General features: G+C 37.1%; 1 protein-coding gene and 1 long non-coding RNA gene across 6 annotated transcripts in view; one reads left to right on the top strand and one right to left on the bottom strand.

Moving 5' to 3' along the window:
* The window catches only part of LOC131196809 (uncharacterized), a 33,225-nt gene extending 32,331 nt beyond the window's left edge, over positions 1-894 (bottom strand). The window contains exon 1 of the long non-coding RNA XR_009154824.1: positions 431-894. This is a non-coding gene — a long non-coding RNA (uncharacterized LOC131196809). The remainder of the gene's footprint in view (positions 1-430) is intronic.
* The window catches only part of FLT3LG (fms related receptor tyrosine kinase 3 ligand), a 38,652-nt gene continuing 20,374 nt past the window's right edge, over positions 150-18,427 (top strand). For 2 of the 5 annotated variants that reach the window (XR_009154823.1, XM_058180138.1), the window contains exons 1-7: positions 150-453; positions 5,020-5,130; positions 6,634-6,734; positions 10,069-10,179; positions 13,999-14,052; positions 15,158-15,304; positions 17,627-17,783. Coding sequence is in view for 4 of the 5 variants with exons in the window: in XM_058180138.1 (XP_058036121.1) it covers positions 6,693-6,734; positions 10,069-10,179; positions 13,999-14,052; positions 15,158-15,304; positions 17,627-17,783 (511 nt within the window). In the remaining variant the exon portion in view is untranslated. The remainder of the gene's footprint in view (positions 454-5,019; positions 5,131-6,633; positions 6,735-10,068; positions 10,180-13,998; positions 14,053-15,157; positions 15,305-17,626; positions 17,784-18,427) is intronic. The other 3 variants (XM_058180140.1, XM_058180139.1, XM_058180141.1) reach the window with 3 other exon arrangements.

Raw genomic sequence — 18,427 nt, forward strand, 5'->3', positions numbered from 1 at the left:
ATGGATATGTGCGTGAGTTTGCAATGCCAAGATCCGATTGGCTTTTCGCTCCGGATTCCTGAGCCCACGAGCTGTTGGTGGCGGCGGCGGAGGAGGAGGAGGAGGAGGAGGAGGAAGGGGTTGCACTTTGTCAGGGCTGAAGGTTGATTCCTGGATCGGGTTCTCTAGTCTCCCCCACCCCTTCTGCGCAAAATAGCAGCAGCCCCCGGACTCCGCCCCTTAGGAACTTTCGCTTTCGCTGCAAGCAAATTCCTGGGGCTTTTTATTATATTCCTTTCCCTTATAACGCACGTGTCTGCACAGCAGGCAACTCTTCCACAGCACCTCCGCTGGCGAGGAAGGGGGTGTCGGCACTGAACGAGGTCCCCCCCCCCACTTCCCAAACCCCAGAATAACTACTGCCCTCCCGGAACACGGAGCGCTTCTCTACCTGCCCGCGTCGCATCTCTGCAGGTAAGCTTGGAGGTTCTTTCTTGCTAGCCAGAAGGTTCAATTCTCTCGTCCCGTTCCTTCGAGTGGGGTGTCTCGAGAAGGAGAAAAGCAGGGGCTGCCGCCACTTTCGTTTTCGGGAAGGTGGAGCGGGGAGCCTTCCGGGGAATATCAAGGGCTGGGTCCTAACTAGAATAGCGGGCGGGATGTTTCGGGGACTCTTTTCTCTTAAACTCGGTGAGTTGGAGTTGGGGGCTTGGACGTGCGGGGCATCTCCTCTGCGGCTTGGTTTAGTCCTCTCCCAATCCCAACTCAGGAGTTTGGGGTTTTCTTCAGGCGAACTGCCTGCTGGATAGATTTGTTTTGGCTGCAGGAGCAGGCGACTGAACACGGGAACGAGGGGTTGATAGTCTGGGGCTCATAATCGTGATTTCTGAGAATCCGTCCCCTGGTGAACTTCCTGGGTTCCTACGGCGCTTGGGCTGGTATCCGTGATGGGGCTGAGCACTAATTTTTAAGGGGTTCTGGACAGGGCATCCTCACGTGGCCACGGATATTGGGGAGGAGTTTCCGATGGACAGCTCCGTTTCCCAGCCAAGTGGAATTCTGCAGCAGCCCTATTTTATCACGTTTCTGGTGTTTTGCTGGTTTTTTTTTAAAAAAAATACATAATGAAAAAGAACTTTTCCCATTACAGGTGGTCCTCAACTTAAGAGCTCATTTAAAAATTCAAAGTTCAAAGTTATAACAAACTTAAAATGACTTATGACCATTTTTCACAGACCTTTGCAGCATCCCCTTGCTCACAAAATCAAAATTCTGATGCTTGGCAACTGACTCATATTTATGTGTTCATGTGAACCCCTTTTGAAACCTTCTGACAAGAAAAATCAATAGAGAAGCCAGATTCACTTAACATACTTGTTACTAACTTAATGACTGCGGTGATTCATTTAACATTGGCAAGAAAAATTGTATCAACTGTCTGCTTAACAACATAAATTTTGGGCTCACTTATGGTCGTAAGTTGGGGACTACCTGTACTTAAATTGTAGTGATGCTTTACTACCTACAAAGGCAAAAAAATTGGGGTATGTATATTTATCTCAGCAAGCCATCTAAGGATGAGTGAAAGATGATTAGAATGCTAATGCTGTCTGTTCCTCCCACACATCCTTTTTGTGCTAAATTTTTGCAAGGCAGTTTTGCAAAGTTCCCCAAGGCCCAGTGAAAGTGAGAAGGGTAGAGAGAATGTCCCTTCTTTTTTCCCCCTTATTTATATGAAGGTTTTGAAAAACAATCATCAAAAGCTGTGCTGCTGTCTCAGCTAATCTATAAGGAACAGCAAAGAATATTTTCCCCTCTCTGCCAGCGAAAGTGTGATTGAAATGACTTTTGACTTAAACTTCGCAGTGGTATTTGATTACTGCGGTTGATATCATGAATGATAACTGTGTGAACGGATGTACTGAGACTGTATATCATGTAAACAGTGAAATCTGCCAGTGTATAAACAGAAAAATTCTTTGTAATTGAGATTATTTTGACATGGAAACTGCTTTGGTGGTTTGTGTGGGATCAAAGCTAGCTTAGTAAGGGCTTCGGGAGGGATTTTAGTTTTTTTCTCGCTATTTAAAAACAATCCCTTTTAATTTTTTTGGATTGGAGACATAATCCTCCATTTTCTGGTGCTAAGTCAACGAACCTTGGTTGATCTTGAAAAATGAGCAGAACCAGAACTGGAAAAGACTAGGAGCAAAATCCCAGGATTACAGTGTAGAGTGGAAGCTGGGACAGTGAAGGGGGGCAGCGGATGGCGGCAAGAAGGCAACTGGCAAATTACTTCTAGAAGTCATTACTTCTGCTTAGAAAACTAATGAACATGCCCATAATGCTATCATAATTCTATCAGGAGACAATCTGAAGGATATGATTTTTTAAAAAATACATTTTTCAGACTCTTCCAGCTCAGTAGAACGTGATACTCCATATTCCTGGAGCCCAAGGAAGTAAAGAAAGTAAAAACAATTAGATTAAAGATATGAGTTAGTGTGGAGAATTCTCGGAGTTGGTAGCTGAGAAACACTGCCCTGTTCTTTTTGCAATCTTCTAAAAATGAAATAGTTTCAGTTTGCCTTTTATTCACTTAGAAAATATATACCTTATCGTTAATAATCGATTACATTCCCCCATTTTATGATGATTTAATATCCTAGCTGTTGTGAATCATCTCAAAAAAAGTTTTTTGATGGTACACGCTATTTTTCCCCCCAGTGTCCCTGCAGAGTTTCTCTTGGCATCATCTGAGTTCCCTGGTGAATTTATTCCCCCCCCCCTTTTTTTTTTTCAAAAAGTGTTCAGTAAAAATGGAAAAGGTATCTTACTTCAAAATAAAACACCAGCCTAACGTTATATTTTTTAGAAAATAAAAATGATGGTTGGATGCAGCCCAATATAAATATGCCCAATATCTCCCTGGGTGGGGGGGGGAAATAAAGGTGAAGAGGGCATTTGGACATCTCCTGAGTTTGGTAGATTTTGGTAAATTTAGAATTGCTCATGCTATTTAATGAGGGGATTAGTTTTTGCGAGAGCTCTTATAATTTGCTCTTATAATTTTAAATTGGTTCCCCAGCCTCTTGGCTTTCTTGCAGGTTTGTGGACAGAAAGTTTTATGTTGAATCTTTGAAATCTCTAGTAAAAGGAGCTTCTGGTAAATATCCTGTCCAAACATTTGCTGAACAATTTGGAGAAATTCGTGCAATAGATAATGGGCTAGATCATTGTTTCTCATCCTTGGCAACTTGAAGTTGTGTGGACTTCAACTCCCACAATTCCCCAACTGGAGAATTCCACACATCTTCAAGATGCCAAGATTGAGAAATACTGGGCTAGGTCAGTATTCAACAGGTTCGTATATTTATTTGTTTGTGAAACATGTACAAGATAACAAGTATAGCTATGAATATAAACATAAACGAAGGAAGTAAATACAAATAACTGGGGACAGTAAGACAGGGACTGGTGCGCTTATGCACGCCCCCTTTACGGACCTCTTAGGAATGGTGTGAGGTCCACAGTAGACAATTTAAGGTTGAAGCTATGGAGGTTTGAGGATGTAACAACGGAGTCAGGTAGAGCATTCCAGGCATTGACTACTCTATTGCTGAACTCTGTATTTTCTGCAATTGAGTTTGGAGCGGTTTACCTTGAATTTGTGTCTACTGTTTGCCCGTGTATTATTGCAGTTGAAGCTGCAATTCCTGAAACCAAACTGCTTGTTAGAGAGCAGGTTGTTTGTCTCTAAGTGGAGGCTATATTGGATTATAATTGATTCCATGACTTTACAGGTGATGCAATATAGTGATTTTTTTAAACACAGTGATATTTTGTGTACTATGCTTAAATCGGACCGCAGGCAGTGCAATTTCAGATTGTCCAAGCCCAAAATTTTAAGCCTGGTGGTATATATTCAGTGATTCTATTACCTTTCTGTGTCTAACCGAGCACCATATACTCTTTCCATCTAGAGTCCTCTGTCCAATGGAGCATCTTAGCCTCTGGAATTTGACAGCCCACACATCCTTTTAACTTTTTGTAGATCCTTAAAAACCTGATTTCCGCCCCCCCCCCCAACATTGGGAGACTAGAAATAATACGTTTGCATGGATTGGCACTGGATTTTTGTTTTTATTTACTTTTTAATGTTTTATGTTTACACTGAGTATGTTTAACAGTTTGTAAAATGATGCTGTTGGGAGCCACCCAAATTTATCTGAAAGATGGGCAACCACATGAACATTTTAAATAAATACATATATTTCAACTATTAAACTGGCTTGATACTTTAGAATAGAATAGAATAGAATTTTATTGGCCAAGTGTGATTGGACACACAAGGAATTTGTCTTGGTGCATATGCTCTCAGTGTACATAAAAGAAAAGATACGTTCATCAAGGTACAACATTTACAACACAATTGATGATCAATATATCAATATAAATCATAAGGATTGCCAGCAACATTTTATGCATTTATTAAAAAACAGCCATTCATCAGTTGGGTCATGATGACTAAAAAAATAAGAGGAATAAAGTCAGGAATGTACTAATAGAAGAAAATATACGTAGCTCGGAGTTGAAGTTTAGAGTCCCTGATACTCTCTGAGTTTGAAGATGTTACCTATTTAGAATAGAATAGAATAACAGAGTTGGAAGGGACCTTGGAGGTTTGCTAGTCCAATCCCCTGCTCAGGCAAGAAACCTCTATACCATTTTAGACAATGGTTGTCCAATCTCTTCTTAAAAACTTCCAGTATTGGAGCATTCACAGCTTCTGGAGGCAAGTTGTCCCACTGATTAATTGTCCTGACTGACAGGAAATTTCGCCTTAGTTCTAAATTGCTCTCTCCTTGATTAGATTTCACCTGTTTGAATAATAAACATCTGAAAGAAACCAACCAAGCTCAGAGAGCACGAAGGACTCCACTCAGGAATAGTTTTTTTTATTACTGTAATTAAAATATTCAGTAAAAATGATGTAGAGATACATAGACATAGATAAAAAGGAATGTGCCAATTGTCTCCTAGGTTTTGCTGCTCCTATTGCTGTTTTTCTCCCCATTTGGGCCACTCAAGGGCTGCAGTTTTAATTATTCACCTATCGCTACTTCTGACTTTTTCCAGGATATAAAACCACTGGTGAGTATAAATATATTGCATAGTTCAGCAGACTGCCAGCCCCATTCCATAGAACAGAGCAGGAAATTACTCCCATGGAAGATTAAATCTATCTTTATTGACACTGGCTATAATTTATTTATTTAACAAATTTTTTTAAATGTTTTATTTGCAGTTTTCCTTTCACACCATACATATTTTGTGGACAGTGTATTGACTCAGTGTCCTTTTTAAACAATGCTAACAATAATAATACCAATAAGTATGCATAATCCTAATCTTCCAACTTCAACAATACCATTTTCTCTTTATAATTCTTTATCATTTGTCCTATTAATTCATTTAAACATCAATAACATTGTCTAAGGGAAGGAGAAAGAAGGAATGGTGTAGAAGACGGATGTATTAAATGCTTTAAAATGCCTACCTAGAACTTGTATGAGAAAACTCTAGAAGATCCTATATTCAGAAGAGGGAAAAATTACCTCCTTGATCCCCAATTTATGACCACAATTGAGCCCAGAATTCCCATTGCTAAGTGAGGCACCTCATTTTTATGACTTTTTTTTTGCCATAGTTGCTAAGTGTATCACTGCAGTCGTTATATGAATCATGGGGTCATTCAGTGAACCTGGCTTCCCCCTTTGATTCGGTTATCAGAAGCCGGCTAAGGAAGGTTATAAATGGTGATCATATGACCCACATGTCATAAATACATGCCAGTTGCCAAGTGCCCAAATTTTGATCACAGGACCATGGGGACACTGCAACAGTCAAAAATGTAAAAAAAGCTCATAAGTCACTTTCTTCACTGCTGTTGTAACTTTAACAGTCACTAAACAAATGGTTATAAGTGGAGAACTACTTTTATTATTGCCAAGAAAAGGAACATGGAACTGTCCACATAGTCTCCAGTTCAGATTTGGTTTGTGCTCTTCAGTTGAAATATTGCTGGTTATTCTAACTTGTAAACTGATCTTCTACAGCAGGTGGCAGAATAAATCACACTTTTCTTATGCAGCCCATGCAAAAGCTTTTCAAACTAACTTGTGAAAAGGAAGTTGGATAGAGATTAGTCCTCAACTTATGACCACAATTGAGGCCCAAAATTTCTGTTGCTAAGGGACACTTTTGTTAAGTGAGCTTTGCCACAGTTTGCAACCTTTTTTGCCACAGTTTTTAAGTGAATCATTGCACTTACTAAATTATTAAGTGAATCTGGCTTCCCCATTGACTTTGCTTGTCAGGAAGTTGCAAAAGGGGATCACATGACCCTGGGGTCACTGCAGCCGTCATACATATGAATCATTTGCCAAGCATCTGAATTCTGATGACGTGACCATGAGGATGCTATAATGGTTGTTAAGTGTGAAAAATGGTCACGTCACTTTTTTCAGTGCTGTTGTAACTTCAAATGGTCACTAAATGAACTGTTGCTAGTTGAGGACTACTCGTACTGAATATATTTAACTGCATAGTGTCTTTTGCTGCTTAATCTTCTCAACATGCTTTCTTTTATTCCAGAACCCCTTCCCCTCTTTTTTAAGGGGAAACCTCAGCATGCTGGCCACCCACCAAATTACATGGAGATGATTTGGTATCATGGAACTCCAGATTCTTCTGTGGTAAGTCAAATGATCTAAGTTGATGACAGCTATCTGCGGTTGCTTGCCCTTCAGAGGTGGAAAACTACAGGTCCCAGAATTTCTGGACAGCACGGCCAGTGGAATTCAGGCAGTTATATTCCTTTTTAAATATTTTTTATATTAATTTTTTCTTAATATAAAATACAAATGAAAATAGGCAGTGGGGAAAATCGGTAAAGGGAAAAGGGAAAAAAATGGGGGGAAAGAAAGAAAAAAGCAGTGTCTTCCAACTTTTTTTGGTGTAGCAGATTATATATTAAAAATTATAATCTCAATTTTTAATATGATTAGTATTAGCCATTTCTGTAACAAAAACCTATTCAATCATAAAAACACAAAGTTAGAATTTCATTTTTTCCCCTCTTTTGAGAAGGAAGTCCAGGATGATTTCCAAATGGAAACGAATTTAGATACATTCTTATCCCTAATTAAGACAGATAATTTTGCCATCTCTACCAATTCCATTACTTTTTCAATCCATGGAATTGACAAAGCTTTACATTTTTGTGCATAAAAGATTTTTGCTATAGTCAGCACCAGGGGTGAAATTCAGGTTCTGACAGGTTCTGGAGAATCGGTAGTGGAATTTTGAGTAGTTCGGAGAACCGGCAAATACCACCTCTGGCTGGTCCCAGAGAGGGATGGGAATGGAGATTTTGCAATATCCTTCCCCCAGGAGTGGCAAGGGAATGGGGATTTTGCAGTATCCTTCCCCTGCCACGCCCATCAAGCCACACCACGCCCACCAAGCCACACCCACACAATCGGTAGTAAAAAAAATTGAATTTCACCACTGGTCAGCACATATAATAGGAAAGTTCCAACTTTTTTTTCCAAGTTTTATCCAGTAGTCCTAAAAGAAAAAAATCAGATTTTGATTATATATTCATTTTCTGAATCTTGGGGAGCTGTATTCCTGACATATTTGCAAAGTCCCAGCTTCCAAAAAGCTTTTGTATTGCAAACTACTCTTGTATTTTAAAAAGGATTCAGAAAGAAGAGGGAAATTAAGATTGTCAGAACGCTGGAAGCTAAATTGCATGAGTGGTGAAAAGAATCAGGGATGTTTAGCCTTAAGAAACAAAGAAACCTTTGTCTGGAGGTTAACATCTACAGATGCACATAAAACAGTTTGGTTCTCCATCATGTTAACACCTCCATCTTGATTTTTTAATCTCATCTCACCCTATAGATATTCTTGATTCTCCTGTATTGTTTCCAGGCTATAGAATTCTCATGCTTTGATTCTCATTTTCTATCTTTTGCAAGAATTACAATTGGCAATCCAAAAAAGGATTGCACACAGGTGCTCCTAAAAGTGATCAAAGCACATTTCTTTTCTCAGACTTTTAATCATGCTGTCGTTAACACTTTTTTCTCTATTCTTTGATTTTGTATTTTACTTCTGCAAGTTAAACTAGGAACAAGAGATTCTCAAGACAGAAATTTGGTTCTGTCAACAAGTGAAAGTCACCTAGTGAAAAGATTTAAAAGTACAAGGCTAAGCAAGTACCCAATAGACCATGGAAAAAAATCTGGGTATAAGAAAGAGCTCTACTTCATTTGGACAACTGATTAGAGTGGTTACTTCCTAGTCATAAATAAGATTTTTATCTAATGGAGCCCCATCTAAGTAGCTGGTAGTTTGATTTGCTTGCAGACTTCAGCAAAATAAAAAAATTGGATTAAACATAGAGTAAAATAAATATTAATCAACTAATCCACCTCCCACACATTCTTCAAGCGTTATTTAACTGTGAATAGGACATTCTAATATAAAATTAACTAATATAATAAAGCCACTGAATAAATAAATAAACAAACATTGGCAACTTATCTAGTTTAACCCTCAAAAGAGCATCTTTGGAAACCACATTATCACATAACATAGTATGTAATTTAACTATTTCATGGACATTTGCTGGATTTACATGTTAAATTTAGTCATAAAGTTTGTAGATTAATATGTGAGAATCCAGCCAAAAGTAGTCTATAATCATGATTTAGCTTAGAATTAATAAAGCTGACATGACTAATCAACTTACTAAAATAGATTAAAACTGAAAAATATTGTTGAGCATCACAATTTCTGAACCAAATAGTGTATTAAACCACTTTAGATCTCCTTTTAGTAGGGAGGAAGTAGCAATGAAAAATGTAAAATAAAGCATGAAACTTCCTTTTCTGAAAGAACATATGGTGATATAACAATTCATTACCATCTTTTATCCATATGGAAACTTTGCAAGATAAATAGGTTAGTCTTGGAATTAGCTAATTTTAATTCCAAGATTTAGAATTAGCTAACTTTAATTCTAAAGTATTAATTGAACCCAGGACCTTTCCACAAATATTCCCAAGATTAAAACAATTTAGGATTTAGACTCAAATAACAGTGTGAAGAAGCACAAAGTGTTATTAGTGCACTCCTGATGTGTAAAAAGTTATTTTGATTGACACAGGAACATTGATCTCACAAAAATTCCCATGAGAAGTCACATTAGGTCACACAGTCAAGTGGTTTGTTGGCAGCAATGAAATTGTTCCCCAAAGTGGTATCCTTAAGACATATTTGGAATAGACTTCTGACCCCAAGTTAGGAATTGCTGATCCATCATGTCAGTATTTCAAAACTACTAGGTATTGTCTAATTTATTTTTTTTATAAATAAAAGCATGAAAGAAGAATACTTGTTTGAAATGGTTCTCTGAATGAAAAACACTCTTAAATATTTGCAAAGGAGATTATCTTGATCTACAAAACAAGGATGTCATTCAGGAAGGATTTCAGAAGCCTATGGATGAGATAAGAGGAATAAAGTCAGGAATGTACTAATAGAAGAAAATATACGTAGCTCGGAGTTGAAGTTTAGAGTCCCTGATACACTCTGAGTTTGAAGATGTTACCTATTTAGAATAGAATAGAATAACAGAGTTGGAAGGGACCTTGGAGGTTTTCTAGTCCAACCCCCTGCTCAGGCAAGAAACCTCTATACCATTTCAGACAATGGTTGTCCAATCTCTTCTTAAAAACTTCCAGTATTGGAGCATTCACAGCTTCTGGAGGCAAGTTGTCCCACTGATTAATTGTCCTGACTGACAGGAAATTTCGCCTTAGTTCTAAATTGCTCTCTCCTTGATTAGATTTCACCTGTTTGAATAATAAACATCTGAAAGAAACCAACCAAGCTCAGAGAGCACGAAGGACTCCACTCAGGAATAGTTTTTTTTATTACTGTAATTAAAATATTCAGTAAAAATGATGTAGAGATACATAGATATAGATAAAAAGGAATGTGCCAATTGTCTCCTAGGTTTTGCTGCTCCTATTGCTGTTTTTCTCCCCATTTGGGCCACTCAAGGGCTGCAGTTTTAATTATTCACCCATCGCTACTTCTGACTTTTCCCAGGATATAAAACCACTGGTGAGTATAAATATATTGCATAGTTCAGCAGACTGCCAGCCCCATTCCATAGAACAGAGCAGGAAATTACTCCCATGGAAGATTAAATCTATCTTTATTGACACTGGCTATAATTTATTTATTTAACAAACTTTTTAAAATGTTTTATTTGCAGTTTTCCTTTCACACCATACATATTTTGTGGACAGTGTATTGACTGGTCAGTATCCTTTTTAAACAATGCTAACAATAATAATACCAATAAGTATGCATAATCCTAATCTTCCAACTTCAACAATACCATTTTCTCTTTATAATTCTTTATCATTTGTCCCATTAATTCATTTAAACATCAATAACATTTATTTGTACCATATATTTGTTATCCCCTGCTAAATCACTAATATTTAATATTTTAAAAATTACTCATTATTCCATCATAATTTCAATTTCCCAAATATCTATGACTACTAATAAGGCCAGATATTAACAAAATTTAATCAATCCCGGAATTATATCTAAAGGCCCCACAATTTGTAATCCTTAAAAGTTTAAGTTCACAATATATTTTAGCACACTGTTAATATTAATAATACAATTAGATTACCTAATCCTAAACTTCCACCTTCTAACCTTAGTTTATTTTTAATTCAAATAAATTATATTATCTGTTAGTATATATGCTATTTTCCCTATTTGTATTGTCTACTTTTTCATTTTATTAATATATTTTATCACTATCCATTATCTCTTAACCTTTTTGAAGTTACGTCATTTGTTGATTTTTTAATCATCCTTTTATTTCTCTCTCTTAGAATATTATAACTTTTTTTATATTTTTATACCTACTGAACATTTTCTTTGAGTTTGTCTTTTTCTGCTGTATCATTTGAGCACCTATCCATAAATCTTTCTTTTTTTTCTCCCCCTAAACCTTTTTTTTTTTGGAAGATATTTTTCTTTTTCTCTCTGTTCTATTATAAACTTTTAAGGAATTATCTGTCGGTATTTGATTCCTATTATCAATCCTTTTTCTTCATTATCTTTCTCTTCTTCCAACTCCTTTTGATTTTTCTCTTCCACTGCTTCTTCTAATTTCTCATCTATTTCCTGAATATCATGTTCATCTTTTTCCCCCAGTTGTTGAGAGACTTCTACACTCATTTCTTTATCTTTAGACAATCCCCTTGTCTCCTTATTGTTCTTTATAGTTTCATGCATGCTTTTGAGCATCAAAATTACTTCTTCATATATCTCTATTATCCCCTAATAATCCATTTTGTAACAATTTGATAAAAATTACTCAATATACCTCTATGGTTCCAACATCTGAATATTTAAAAACTCCAACAGAGCCAATTATTAATAGGATTTAGTCAATCCCATAGTTATACCTCCAAAACCCAATCTTTAAAGTTTTTTAGTATATTACAGCCTTTTAGTTTTCCAGTTATTTGTCTTCCCAATTGTACAGATTTTAAAGTCTTATTTAACTTTTCTTCTTTTCTCTTTTCTTTTATCACCTTTCTTCTTTTGCCTCGTAGTATGTTCTGTCAAATAGCATTAATAATCCTAACTTTATTGAAACTGGTTATTGGACTGTGATCTTGAAAGATTAGAGGAAACCTAGTGGTTTAATTTGGATTTGGATTATTTAACAAATTTATATGGCTGCCCATTTTAAAAAAAACAAAGACTCTCAGTGGTGTAGAACAATGAATTAAATAAACGTATGAAACAATTATCCAAATTTCAAAATATACAAAATAATTACAAAATCATGCAAGTGTCAGCTTTGGAAGCCATACTAGGCCGAAGGCTTCCACAATTCTCCTCTGTGGGAAAGGAGGGGAGGAGGGTGGTAGTGCAAGGGATGAATAGACATAACAAATTTTTTCTGCCAGTCAAGGTCAGGCTGGGTTCGCATCTGGAGAAGGAGTGGCTGGATTGATGCTTCGACATGGGACGGTTGAGGATTGGAGCATGTGACCGGCAGAGGGGTCATGAGGGTGGAGATTTTGGGGTTTGTATTACTGAGGGACAAACCGGAATCTCCAGTTTCGGTTTTCATCCAACTGTGCCAGTTTACCTATGCTAGTAAAAGAACTTTGAAAGATATTGGTTTCGGAGTCTTTCCTGCAGGAGGGGTTTTCTGGAACGTTGACAGCAAGCCTAATTGTGTTGTATTTCCCCCAAACGTCCTCTACCCCTGAGAATCAGGGAGGTGCCTTCCTGAGTCACTTCTGAATATTACCTTGTTTCTCAGGCCTTAAAAATGTTTCAAGCCCTTTTGTCTAGAATAGATAATGGTTCTTACATATCCCTATCAAGGTCATCTTCCTTACTCTGCACATCTTTTCATTCTTGTTTTTACTTCTATCAATGGCAGAAATGCAAGTGCTGGTGATAGTGATGAAAAATTATATTGTCAATCCCAAAAACATGTTTATAGAAATGACGCACTGTCCCTTGTTATGTGTGGAGTTTTTACGGGAAAGAACTGAAACCCTGAATAATTATAATATAATCATCGTGCTGGCCACATGTCCAGGGAAATGTCTTGGGACAAAGCGGGCTCCCGCAGCTAAGAAACGGAGATGAGCAGCACCCCTTAGAGTCAGACAGGAAAACATTTACCTTTTTACCTTTATAGTCAAGTTCTCACCTTGGGCCTCTGCAAAAGAACTGTAACTCATCCTTCCCTTTTGAGTCCCCAAAGTAGAAAGATAAGGAACAAATCAGAAAGTAACAAAGAAAACTGAAATGCATAAAAAAGAAAAGCAGTTGTAAATTCCATCTCGTCAAAAGTTTAGGATAAACATTTGTTAAGGCAGACTTAAATGTAAAGCATTAGTTATAGCACCACACAACATTGAGCTACATCATTCTACCCTGATGTGGCGCTCTCCAAACCTGTTGGACTATTCATTCCATCATTCCCAACCAGGAGGGCAATTACTTATGATCTAGGAATTAAGGTTACTTTATTTCCACTCTTCAGCCTACTCATGGAACTGAAATATAAGGAGCATCTAATGTAATTGCACTTTACAAGTAGTACTTATGATTGATTGCTTAGCGACTGGTCAAACTTAGAACAAACTTCCTTGAGGGAACTTATGACTCCCCCCTGTGATCACATGACCATGCGTTACTCAATAACTGACCCATACAGGTACTGCTTGACTTACAACAGTTCATTTAGTGACTGTCCAAAGTTACAGCATTGCAGAAAAGTGACTTATGACCATGTGATCAAAATTCAGTTGGCAACTGACTCATATTTATGACCTTTATAGTTTCTTGGAGTCATGTGATCCCCTTTTACGACCTTCTGACAAGCAGAATCAATGGGGAAGCCAGATTTACTTAACAACCATGCTACTAACTTAACAACTGTTGTGGTTCACTTAACAACTGTGGCAAGAAAGTTTGTAAAATGGAGCAAAACTCACTTAATGTCTCCACTTAGCAACATAAATTTTGAGCTGTATTATGGACATAAGTCAAGGACTATCTGTATTTATAGCTATTTGCAACATCCTATGGTCATGTGACCATGTTTTATGATGGTTTTGCCAATAGGAAACCATTTCTTCCTGGTTTGTGGCAAAATCGGCCAATTGATTTACTTAACAACTTTCTTAGAATGGGGACAGTCACTTTAACGACCACATTTGCTTAACAACCATGGCAGTTGTTTAAATATCAGCACACAAAAGGTCCTAACATTGGGTTTCTCACATGGATGATCTGATTTATGATCATCACACAACCATAATGGAGGGTCGTAAGCCAAAGGTTATCTGCAATCTTGTCTTTCTCTTTCTCTCTCCTCAGAAAGAATATTTGCTCCTGGACTACAAAGTATCCATGCCGTTCAATCTGAAACCGGTATAGTCTTTATGGCAGCTTTTACCTCAGTGGTGAGGAACTAGGGCCCTTTTATGATCTGTGAACTTCAACTTCCAGAATTCCTAAGCCTGTCTGGCTCAGGAATCCTGGGAATTGAAGTTCACAGATCGTAAAAGGGCCCTAGTTCTCCAGCCCTGCTTTACATGAATACTTTCACATTTCAATGAAATCAACAACATTGATCGTTCTACTATTCATGAAAATAGCCAAACCTGTTTCATGGGACTGCCCATGGCACATTGGCTAAAGATGACAGGTCAACCTCCAACAAATTTCCTGCCATGGAACTGAGTATATAGCCTGCTGTTAAAATAAGACTCTTGTATCTAACCAATATTTTGTAGGAGGAGGGAAGTTCCAAGTTGGTGGGGTTCAATTTGGAAATGTTTCGGAGGGTTTTTTTAAAATTAATATGCCTATTTTAGGCACCTGATATGCTAACGGCAAAGAAAATCTATTCTTGCAATTGTTTTGGTCTACCAATATTCCTTGCGTATGTCCATGACGGAGTAATGGGAAATGAAGTCTGCAAGGATCTTTAATATCGTTTGCATATCCGTTGAATGTTCCTGGTTTAAACTTTGGCCTGTCCAAATAACTGAAAAGCTTCTGCTAGTGACTCCTGATCAGGCTTGTGGAGCCTTTCAACTATGTAGAAAGAGCTCCCAAACTGACTGGAAAATCATGTCTTTTGGTTAAGAACCAGTGTTTTGACTCAGTAATGTACCAAAATGGTCCACAGAGTGAACTTCTTTCTTAATCGAGTATAGAGATACATATCTCATATTGTGATATGCCTCTGGATATAGGATTTTAATATGATTTTCATCTCCCATCTTGGATTTTGCTTGAGTAAAATGTTCTTGGTAGCCATGCTACCAGATTTGGTCTCCAATGAAATAGAGAACCACCAGATAGCAGCAGTGAACCCAGATTTTCTGTGTCTCTCTGTTCCCATCTAGAGGGAATCCAAAGGTTTGCAACCCAAGTGTCGTAGTCTTGGTTTATAATGAGGGTACAATCTTTTTTCTCTTTTTTTGGTCTCATGTTTTCTCTGCACCCCATCTCCATTTATATTCTCCAGGACATATTCTGCAGTGTATTATGGGACCTTCATTTCATCAATGAAAACTTAAAGAAATTAATCAACGTGTCTGGGAAAAGACTGAAAAAATTATTTGAGAAGTTATATGATCACACAAAATTTGTTGAAGATTGTAATATCGAAGTAGTAAGTTGAAGAACTTTGTTTAGAGTGCTTTGTTTAGAGTAATTCCTATTTTAATCACAATTTAACCTAACTTGTCTTGTCTTAATGGCTTAGAACAGACTGCAATCAAAATTTCTATTTTTTTTAATGCAGTGTTAATTTAGATAAAGTAAAAAAAGACTTAAATTAATCCAGGGCTCTAACAAGTGCTAAACAAACTATGAATACTTCTGTGTGTATTCCTTGTCTGACAGGAATATTTGTATCTATATGGTCACTAAGAGTCAAAACCAGCTTGACCGCTTTTAATCAAAATGAGGGGAAAAGGAACACTGAAATTTTTTTCTTACCCTATTTTCGGGGTGGGAGAAAATGGAAAAGTATCTGAATGTATGTAAGTTCCTCAGTTTTTTTCTGGCTGGAAGAAAAATTCCTCCCTTCCTTCGAAAGACACATTTTGTTACAGGTAATCCTCGACTTACGATCACATCAAAGTCCAAAATTTCTGTTGCTAAACAAGATGATTAAGTCGAATGAGCTGTGCCCCATTTTACAACCTTTTATGTCATGCTTGTTAAGTGAATCACTGCAGATATTAAGTGAATCATGTGGTTGTTAAGTGAACCAGGCTTCCCACATTGGCTTTGCTTGTCAGAAGCCAGTTGTGTGATGATCACATGACCCAGGGACAGTGCAACTGTCATAATTACATGTCAGTTGCCAAGCACCCAAATTTTAATCAAGTGACTTGTGGAGATGCTGTAATGATAGTAAGTGTGAAAAATGGTCATAAGTCATTTTTTTCAATGGCTTTGTAATTTTGTAATGGTTATAAGTCAAGGACTACCTATATTTGTTATGCCTGTTTCTACAAGTGGACTCATTTCATTATGAAGCAAAAACTGCTGAGCATTTCCAGAATCAACTCTAACCCCACTGTGTAGTCTACAATTGGAGGGGACCTTTGAGGTCATCTAGTCCAAAGTGATTACAATAAACAATAATGCAATAAATAGCATCACCAGGATACTCTAGGTCTTCAGCTGGAAATTGCTGTCAAGCCCATATCCTACAGTTTGCATTGCTGTTTTTAAAAATAATTTTATTAAGCTTCAAATATAAAAAAATAAAAATGTTGCAACAAAAAGGAGAAAAGTGGGGACAACAGGGAAAATTTAAAAAGTAATATAAAAAACCCTCCAAAAATAACATAGGAAAAAAAGTTACTTCCAACTCTCTTCAGTTCAGATAAAGTTGTAAGATAAAACAAGATAAGTTTTGTTTTAGTTTAACAAAGAGATACAAAACTAAAATATAAAAGATATACTTACCATACCCAACAATCAAATAATAACACTGCTCTCTTAGTCTAAATATGTGGCATGGTGGCCTAGAGGTGTTTTATCAGGGTACAAAGAGAAAATATTTGCTATGAACTCGGTGTAGGCGTCAGGAAGGGCATCCGGACAGTAAATACTCAGCACCACTCAGTCACTTGGATTCTACCCTGAATAAACAGATTACAGGGTTGCAGAACTCTCTTAGTCTAAATAAAACATATAGCCCATAAATGCATTCCTCCATCCCTGTCCTAATATTCTATAACTTTTTATTTACTCTTTTAATGTATCCAAATTGTGTTTATACTTTTACCTGTTATCTTATATATGATTGACACAATAAATAAATAAAAAAATATCAATTCCACAAATACACATAGTATTATTAGTTATTTCTATAAGAAAATAGCTATAATAACACATCTTTTATTTCAGTGGTTCTCAATCTTTTCTTCATCATGGACCCCCTTTAAATACCTTTTGTGGCCACAGACTATGGCCACGGACCCCCCAAGACTTAACCTAAGATTTAAATTATAACATTTCTTCAAGCCTTTGTGGACCTCTTGTGATGGCATCGTGGTCCCCAGGGGTCTGCAGACCACAGGTTGAGACCCACTGCTTTACTTCAAATGGAAACAAATGCATAAAAACCCAAAATAAAATGTGTATCTATTAAATTCCAGTAGCACACATTTCTATAACAACCAATGCATATCTAATCAAAATCAAAACTTCATTTTTATCTTTGTCAAGTAAAAAGTTCCAAAGGATTTATATGTTGAAAGAAAATCAGCTTAATTTGTGTATTTAATTAAAGCAGTCACTTTTGCCATCTTAGCCAGTTGTTGGGCTTTCTATCAAAATAAACTTCAAAAGATGTAAAAGCATCAATAATGGCGTCTGAGCATTGATTTCTGAAGTATGAGGTACTAATTACAGTTGTCATACTGGGATGAGCAAGCTGCAGTTAATGCTTTGTATTTTTCTTGCTCTTTTTCAGGATAATAGTTCTACCAGTTTTGAATTGATAAATATCTCTCAGTTTATAGATGTCATTCCTTCCCGCCTTCAGTTTCTATCAAAGGAGATAGAGAGGATTACATCAGAAGAAGAGCATGTTGATTTTAAGAACTGCACCATTATTCAGAGCCAAATAGGTAACATTTTTCAGGGATGGGGAAAGGGGTGAGGAGACAAAGGTTTAGCCATGTTCCCCTAATCATGCTTCATTGAACAATGTTATCTGTTGTGTCCAATGTCCTGTTCGATTCATCCCCAGACCATAAATGAGATAGATTTACGTGTTAAAATAATGCTTTCCCCCTTATCCTTCCATCATCCAAGAACAGGCTAATGGTGTGTCATATTTGTAAAGCTTTGTCCCTAATTAGCCTTGAAGGGACATGGGGTAAATGGTATGAGAGGAAACAGAAATGGCACCACTAAAGGCAGGATGGAGATCTGCACCTTTTTCCACATAGGATTGTTTTTCCCCATTTCAATAAGGGCATAGTGGCATTGCAGGGGAAAGCACTATGTGACATGCCAATGGGGAAAGGTACATATTACCTTTGGTACATATTAAGCTGACTTTCAAAAGATAATGTTCCCACAGTGGACTATGGCAGAGTTCCCCAATGTTTTCATAACATAACATAACATAACATCAGAGTTGGAAGGGACCTTGGAGGCCTTCTAGTCCAACCCCCTGCCCAGGCAGGAAACCCTACACCATCTCAGTCAGATGGTTATCCAACATTTTCTTAAAAATTTCCAGTGTTGGAGCATTCACAACTTCTGC

The sequence above is a fragment of the Ahaetulla prasina genome, chromosome 4, assembly GCF_028640845.1.
Source record: "Ahaetulla prasina isolate Xishuangbanna chromosome 4, ASM2864084v1, whole genome shotgun sequence".
Lineage (NCBI taxonomy): Eukaryota > Metazoa > Chordata > Lepidosauria > Squamata > Colubridae > Ahaetulla > Ahaetulla prasina.